Here is an 8,982-nt window from a genome sequence, read left to right on the forward strand (position 1 = left end):
GGTAACAAAAAATGGTAAAAAAAATCAGTCAAGTTATCGATGGTGGATAGTGAAAAGGTAGACAACAGTATCTCCGTCTCTCAATCCAACAAAATGACGGCTACACATGCCCACCACAAGGTTGAGCACCACGAAAAACCTGGCAAGCACTATCGCGAACTGGTAGTGGGAAAAAATACGTTGTCAACAGATCTTGTTGGTGTAAAAAGAGCGTGGTTACATCTTGGCAAACTGGCAGGTGGGACTACGGAAAATACTGTAGACCGCTTCCTGAGAAAGAACTTTCCTCATATCCCTATAACGGTGAGTAAGCTTGAGTGAAAGGGTGTAAATGCAAGCTTTAAAATTGGAGTGCCTTTTCATACTCGAGATGAAGTGCTGTAGAGTGATAAGTGGCCATGTGACCTGACCCTGAGACGTTTTTTATTCAAGCGCCAGACTGCAGTGGAACTGAATTAATACAAAGTGGCAAAGACAATAAACCTCATTCCAGTGGGGAGAGTAAGATCAGGATCCTAGTTCTCAACATACAGTGTCTATATAATAGGTTACAAGACCTTGAAGCCTTAACTTTAATAGACAAACTGGACATAATCTGCCTTTGTAAGCTTTGGATGAGTGTACTGGATGTCACAATTCCAGGATATTTGATAGGGGACTGTTATTGTCGAAAGGTGAAACGCAATGGTAAAGTGGTGATTTATGTAAAAAACACTATTGTGCATGAAAAACCGAAGATAAATCTGCAGCCTTTGAACACTGAACAGGTATTTGAATGTTCAGTGGTAAAACTCACTGTCAATGAGCAAATTCATATTATATTTGCACTGTATCGATCACCAGTAGGACCCTTCGGAGGAAGGGTCCTTAGGGAATCCATTGATAAATTGGACAATTTGCTCTATAGTATGACAACTTATTCTAAGAGGCCTACAATAATTCTCACAGGAGACTTCAATTGTAACCTCCTTACTGGTGGTAATAATCAAAGAGAACTGCTTTCTCGACTAGCCTCCTATAACTTAAAACCCTTGGTGAATAATCCTACAGGAGTTACAGCTAGTTCTAATACCCTGTTGGATAACATCTTCACAGACTATCCAGAATCCCAAGTTAAAACTGTTGTTTTTAACCCAGCTCTGTCTGATCACAGGGCAATTATGTCAGTTTTCAATCTGTCTGAAATTAGCAAATCTGCTGTTTCCCCTACCATCTTAAAGAGGGTCTTTAGTGACCCTAATGTCAGCATCTTTCAACTTCTCTTGAGTCAAGAGAATTGGAAGTTGTTGAATGAGAATAACTCCCTGAACAGTAACTTCGGCCTGTTCTACAGAATGCTTTTGTTTCACTTTGAATCAGCCTTTCCCCTTGTACCATTTAAGCACCCTAAACCCATTCAAAAAAACCTGGGTCACTCCAGAAATTAGGCATTTGTCCAGGGTATTAAGGATAAAATCACAATAAAATATGTCCTCTGCAGTTAACACACTGCACCATGAATATTCTAACTTTAAAAAGCTGTATCGTATTATGATAAAGAAATCAAAGAAAGAATATAATGATAAACTAATCTGAAGAGCAACCAATAACAGAAAAATGGCATGGCATATAATTAAACAAAATTCTAGATCTAATGTAGTGGAGTTACCAGACCAATTTAGGAATGATAAAAATAAACCAGCGGATCCGATTAAAACTGGCAAACAAATTCAATAGTTCCTTCTTAAAGCTACCGATGGTTAATGTACAAGATACTCCTCATGGTATCAATATCTCATTTGCTACGTCGTACAAGTCTATTTTTCTTAAACCATGCAGAATTTCAGAGCTTTGCTCACACATTACCAAGGTAGGAAAAAAACCCTCAACTGATTTTAATGGTATATCAGAAAAAATAATTCATAATTATATAGATGAAATTTTAAGTCCCTTACTCTTACTTGTAAATCAGAGTCTGATAGAAGGCATGTATCCTGATGCCCTCAAAGTATCCAAGATAATACCAATTTATAAAAACAAAGGGGAAAAAATGATATGGGGAATTATCAGCCCATATCTATAATCCCCCAGCTAGGAAAAATATTTGAGTATGTGTTTAATAAAAGGCTAATAGAATTCCTTGAAGGTAATAACCTGCTATCCCCAAAACAATTTGGATTCAGAAAAGAAAAGTCAACAGAGCAGGCAATTTTCAATGCAGTTGACACCATCACACAACAAATTAACTCCAAGCAGAATGTAATGGGTGTATTCTTTGACTTGTCCAGAGCATTTGATATGGTTGAGCATGATAAACTCTTGATCAAATGTGACCAAATGCGTACGTACCTCTTGACGTACCATATACGATTACATAATTGTATGATATTCTGTACCATACTATGTACTTGTCAATTGGGGAAATAAAATTATTATTATTATTAATATAGGGAAAAAGGATAGAGACTTAGGACAAACACAAGGCTAGAGGGGAAGATGGGAGGGTGTGGATCACAAGCTGAAAAAAGTCACTTTGACCTAAATTTTTTTCATCCATGCTGATGTCCCTTTTCCCACCTTTATCACTGCTCAAATCATTGTATAAATATTTATATGCAGTGTGAAGTATGTATTTTTAGAACCAAATGGGTAATGTGGAATGAACTATAGGAAATCAATGTATCTTAGGGCTTAAATTATGATAATGATATTTTTACTTTGGAATCAAACCAATGGAATGTATCATTATCGTAAAATGAAGACCTACTGCCTACTTCTACTTAACTTTTTAATGAAGACTATCCAATGGAACAGGGTTAGCATGAATGAATGAATTGGAGATAGGTTAGAACGGAACAGATAGAACAGACTAAAGGAGGGAGACAAGAAGTGTATGGGGTTGAAGAATGGTTTATTGTAATGCAGGGAGTATTTATTTAGTGCTGGTTTATGATGGACTTAAATGTGTTAAACTTCCTGGATCTATCAAAAACTCACTCAGACTGGTTAACTACTCTTCAAAATAATTTTATAGAGTTGAGTTGGAGCAGAGCCCAAAAATACTATGAAATGGAAATAAATATCTCTGATATGGAAATAGATATCAGAAGTTTATTTGTATGCCTTTGAGAAGCATCTATAATTGTGAAAACAGTTTGGTGACATGAGTCCTCTCGAAGAAGATATATTTCAATAAGTTTTATGGGTTAAACTCATCATTACAAATCAAGTTTAATCAACCACAAGACACTATGGCCTTAAGGTACTTTCACTTAAAGCAGCTGGAACTAATCCCCTGTTTCTTTCCTCTTTTTTCTCTCATGGTATGTTTTAACTGATCCATTAGCCCATCCAATCAACCCTACACAAAACAAATACATATCAAAACATATAAAAAGTAATATTCAATTGTATTGGGTATCATTTTATTTATCTCCCCTTGTTTATTCACAGATGATGACTCATCTGAGTGGGGTACTACAAAGATTTTCCCCAAGAGTCAGAGTTGAAGTTCTTGGTGTTCAGCTGGAAGGTCCAGTCATCCGAACAATTGTTTCATTGCTGGACGTGGATGGCGATGAAAAAGCATTTGAAGCTAGTGTCAGTTTAATTGTTGAAAAGTGAGTGATAAAAATAACTACTATTTAGTCATAATCAAAATTATCATGTATACTGTGGAGGAAAGAATCCCTTAAGTAATGCCTTAAAAATGCAGAAATTGGAATCAGACATGACTGAAAAACAGTTCTCAATAAACTTGGTGTGTATCTTGAATATATAGACATATCCTGGTAGTTTACTAGCTTAAACCAAAACTTGACCTAGAGATAGAGGTTTTTACATATTTCTCCTTTAAAAATTTAGTTGAAATTAAATTTGCATTTCTGCAAGTTGCATTGGTTAGGACTGCATTACATAAGTCTTCCTAATATATGTTGGTTGTTCAATAAGTACTTAAATAAAAATGTAAAACAAATTATTTTTGCAGATTATGAATCAATGAAGTCCTTGATAATTGTATAATGTAACTGTTATCTCTTCCCTTCCGTCTATTACGGCCACCAATTTAATTAAGGACAATAGAATTAGCTTTCATTTAGACCTAACTTTGTATTGCTTCTCTGAGGTTCTTCATTTGTTAGAGTTGTGTGTGTGTGTTCAAATACTCATAGTATTAAAATCCCACATTTTCGCTGTTTTGAAAAAGTTACTTTGATTCTAGTAATGTGCAAGGTTGATCAATAAACAATGGGAAATTTAATGTTTTTAAATATTTTTCTCTTCAAAGTTATTCTCATAAAATATGATGCAATAATGCCAACATTTTTTCCAATCCTTAAAACATTTGTGGAGCATACTTTTGTTATAGTTTTCAGCTCACTCTGTGATTTTGTATTTTTTATCGTCTATGGTCAAAAAATGTTGGCCTTCCAATCTATTTGTTCATCTTGGACAGCAAAAACTTTGTCAGGGGGCCATATCGGTTAAGTGCGGTTGCTTTAGCATCACAGTTGTTTACAGTTTTTACCAAAGATTAATGATTAGAAGGTAATGGAATAAGGACAATTTGCACTTTTCCACAGTTTATTTAACGTACGACGCGTTTCAACTCACAGAGTCATCATCAGGTACAAGACAAACTAAATAGTAAGGAGACCTTATTTATATGGACAGCAGATGTGGTTGGGGAGGGAGAGGAGGAGGGGGGGGAGGAGAGGCGGAGAGGTTATAAAGAGCGAAGAATGGGGGGTTAATGGCAGGAAAAACCGCAAAGTGGGGGACGAGGGGCTGAAGTGTCAGGAGCGGGTTGTTGTATAGCAGGGGGTTAAAGGCTTAAGGACATACGGAAGGAATTATCAGTAGGAGATAGTGGGGGGGGGGGGGGAAGATGGGTTAAACAGGTAACTTTCTAGGAAGCAGAGCCCACTGCGTCGTACGTTAAATAAACTGTGGAAAAGTGCAAATTGTCCTTATTTCATTATGATGAACTTCCACGACCTCAAGCCTGAATCTGTTGAACTGATTAGAAGGTAGTTGGAGCTGTTGTATTAGCATGGTGCAGAACCCACAAGTAGTTTTTCCAAAGTCCTAGCATTTTTTTTCATATTATCTCTTGTAAATTATGTAGGCTTGAAGGCAATGTTGGAATCTGCAGCCTGGTGATATGATGAATAAAGACAAACTTCATCAAAAATAAATTGAAAGCAAAATTTATAACACCTAATATATGTCTGTCACATTGTTATATTTTAGGCTTAATGATCCTTCACCCATTGAAAACTAATTGATCAGTAGTAAATGGTAAATTTTAATTTTTATACTAATAATGGAATCCTCTCAATATTTTATGATGAATTCAAATTTTGCCCTTATATTTAGTGTAAATTCGAAAAGTTTTGAATATACATTGGAGTTATACCATAAAGTCCTGGTAAAATATTACTCAAAATATTGTGTGTTTATGCAGCGTGTAAATCATGAATTTTTTGGCCAGCCTTGAAATAATAGCTTCAAATTTTATACTCTATTTAATTATTTAATCATCTCTTTTATTTCAGGTTGCCTCGTCACCGTAAATACCTCACCCGGTTATGTGATGAAGTTCATGACCTAAAATTTGAAAAAAATTGTTCTGTGATAGTGTTATACAGCTTAAATGACAATGTTTACAAAATGCTGATGTGAACCACATTATGATCATCGTATAATATTATAACACTTTGAAATAAAAAACGTGAAAATTATATTGGCTTTGGCTATCACCTCTCTCATGTTGTTATTTCCACACTTTGGAATAAAATCTGAATCGAGGCCATTTCTCCTTGTCATTAGATATCCATTGGATCATGTCATATGTGTGTGTTTTGCAGTATTTCTTCACAGTGTAGTTTTTTTCTGTGGTGGGAGATGCTAATTAATTAATATAGTAGCGAAGTTAATTGAAATACTTTTAGAAAAAGTGTTGCCTGTCTGATACAAGGTAACTAATTAGTTCAACTTTACATGAGTGTGTTGCCAACCAAACTATTTATCAGACATTATTGCTAATTAGAATGTTGAGAATCCCAGACATTCACCATCTTCTGTAATCAAATTTGTCAAGGGATCTTACTTTAAAATGCCTTCTAGTGTACGGTGGATATTTCTCAAAATGTTGGAAATATTTTCCTAATGGTGCTTACAGAGACATTGAAGTTGTCGGTGATGGAAATGCAATGACACCAATAAGATAATTGTCTGGTGAGTAAGCTGAAGGCAGGGCAAAGCATTTATCGCCAAAAGTGATCAGACAGTGTATATTTTAATTATAAACAGAAGTGATGTAGTACATCTTTAAGCTCTGTCTGAGTATACCTCTTTGATTTTTAAGTAATCACAATTTCAAACTCACTTCAATTAAGATAAATTTAGATTCTGGGATAAGAAAGTCATGAGATGTATTTGCAAGAATCATTTTTTCAGTAAAATCCTAGAAGCTGCTAGGGATGCCAGGCAGTAGCTTTTAACAGAGTCATCCACTGAATATGCATTACAATGAAACAATTTCAGAGTGTAGAAATCATTTGCCTTGACTGGGATTCATACCTGGATCCCTCAATGTTTGCTTATCAACATTGTATGTACGGTATTTCATCACAACATCTTGTTCTTTTAAAACCCTCAAAATCTCGGAGTGTAAGTGGAAGCCTCCGTAGCTTGACTGGCTAAAGCACTTGGGTGGACATTCAGGGATCCCGATCAAGGCGAATGATTTTTACACTATGAATTTGTTGCATTTTCCAGTACGTCATTTTTCATGAATTTAGGGAATATTTAGACTAACAATTATAAAAGTAAAAAGAGAGTAAGATGCACCTACATGTCATTTCAATCTCAACATCAGTATAATGCTTTTCCTTTTTAGCTACTTATTTGTCTATGCATTCATTCCGTTCAATCCCATCTCCCTAAATTCCTGTCTTTAATTCTTTCAATTCTTTTCATCATTAGAACTAAAGCTTTTTCATATTTTAAATTTTTGGCTTCTATGTGCTGTTTATTTTGTTCTCCAATATTTCTCTTGTAATTCTGGTTGCATCATCAGGAAATATGATTATTAACGCTCTGTGATACGTGTAAATGCAGCATAGCCATTAATGCCAGATCAAGCCAGATTGCCATTTATGGCTATTAGCCATATTTGCTCCTTTCAAATTTAATCTGGCGATAATTGGTCCCTTCCTCTTTTTAAGTTCTTGGAGTAAATATTTCCAGATTTTGGTAATCATGCAAATCCAGATTTTTGTGATCCTTCTAAAGCAAAGTGCTTCCCACAAGCTTAAAAGTTGCCTATAGAATTTTAAAAACACCAAAATAATGTCAATAGGAAGAATGTTGAAAAGATCAGCCCACCTGGCAATATTAATTCCAAGATCTCTAAAAATATAGGGGAGGAAAAGCCAATACCAATTAAAATTTGAAGGAGAGGGCAACAATGGCTAACAACTAGTGATCATTGACGGCTCTATATATTGTCATAAGGTAATCTAGTGGTTAAGGTAGGCTTTGGATGGACATAACTACCAAATAAATATTTTGTGACTCCATACAAAACAATCCAGCGACCTTCTCTACATCAGGTCCTTCTTAATCTCTGAGTACTTCCTTCCTCCCTTCATCCCATCCAACATCCTTATCCTGTTCCTGCCCCTTCCGCGTTTGCCTAACATTCTTCCCTCTATTACAGTTTTCAGCATCCCACTACCAATCAATACGCCCTTCATCCATTTTTCCTGCCTCCATAGGATTTCTGCCAACAAAATCCTCTCTTCGCCCACCAAACCAATTACTTCCTCATTTGTTTTCTTCTCGGTCCATTTCACCTTCTCCATTCTTCTCCACACCCACGTTTCAAAAGCCTCCAGTCTACGTCTATCCTCCTGCTTCAACGACCACGTTTCCACGCCGTACATAGCTACGCTCCATATAAAAGTTTTTACGAGTCCTTTCTTAACATCCTTACTCAACGTCCCTCTCATCAACTCCCTCCTCCTTGTGAAAGCCTCTTTGCCTAGCGCAATTCTTCTCCTTACGTCCCTACTACTTTGACCATGTTGGTCCAAAACACTACCGAGATACGTAAACTGTTCGACCTGCTCTAGTTTTTGCTTTCCCATTTTAATGTTTAGCTTAGCCTTTTTCTTTCAAGAGAATCGCATTACCTTTATTTTATTAATATTGATTTTCATCCCATACCTGTCGCACTGAATTTCCAATTCCCCCTGGCTGACTGACAAACTAAAGCTTGGTCATCAGCGAACCTAACTGATTTTACGAATTCCCGCCCTCTTTCATTCCTACATCCAGTTCTTCCCATGCGTCTTTGATCATCTCCTCTGCATACAGGTTGAACAGCAATGGTGATAATGGGCAACCCTGCCTTAAACCTCTTCCTAACACTGCCCATCCGGACTCCCCGTTTCCCACTCACACCTGAGCAGTCTGAGACATATACAGGTTGCGGATTACCCTCCTATCCCTCCAATCTATCCATTTTTTCTTCAATATACTCATTAATTTTTCCCAATTCATTCTATCAAATTCTTTTTCTAAATCTACAAAACAGGCAAATATCTCCTGATCGTATTCTCTTTCCTAAACCAAACTGATCATCCCCTAAGTAATCAATTGCCCTACTCTTTAATCCTTTTGTAGATGTTCCTGAGAACAACTTTAGCTGAACTTATAGTTCTGTAGTCCTCACATGATGTAGCCTTTACCTTTTTCAGAATAGGAACTAACACTGACCTCACAAAATCTTCCGGCCAGATTCCTTCCTCATAGATACTACAAATCAGTTCATATAGACTCTTCCTCCCACATTTTCCTTCCTTTCCACCTTTTACCAGTTCCGCAGCAATGTTGTCTACTCCCAAGGCCTTATTTGATTTCATCTACCTTATTGCCCTTTCTATCTCATAGTCGAGTATGTTTGGACCTAAGCTATCTTCCTCTACGTCATGT

At 36.3% G+C, this 8,982-nt stretch overlaps 1 protein-coding gene across 2 annotated transcripts in view; it reads left to right on the top strand.

The window, feature by feature from the left end:
* Gcn2 (eukaryotic translation initiation factor 2 alpha kinase Gcn2) overlaps positions 1–5,723 on the top strand; it is a 119,700-nt gene extending 113,977 nt beyond the window's left edge. For both annotated transcript variants that reach the window (XM_071594564.1, XM_071594565.1), the window contains 2 exons: positions 3,433–3,599; positions 5,538–5,723. In XM_071594564.1, coding sequence (XP_071450665.1) covers positions 3,433–3,599; positions 5,538–5,664 — 294 coding nt within the window. In that variant the 3' untranslated portion in view covers positions 5,665–5,723. The remainder of the gene's footprint in view (positions 1–3,432; positions 3,600–5,537) is intronic.
* Positions 5,724–8,982: the final 3,259 nt, after the last annotated feature.

Source organism: Hetaerina americana, unplaced genomic scaffold (assembly GCF_022747635.1).
Source record: "Hetaerina americana unplaced genomic scaffold, ioHetAmer1.1.p SCAF_63, whole genome shotgun sequence".
NCBI classification, from domain to species: Eukaryota; Metazoa; Arthropoda; class Insecta; order Odonata; family Calopterygidae; genus Hetaerina; species Hetaerina americana.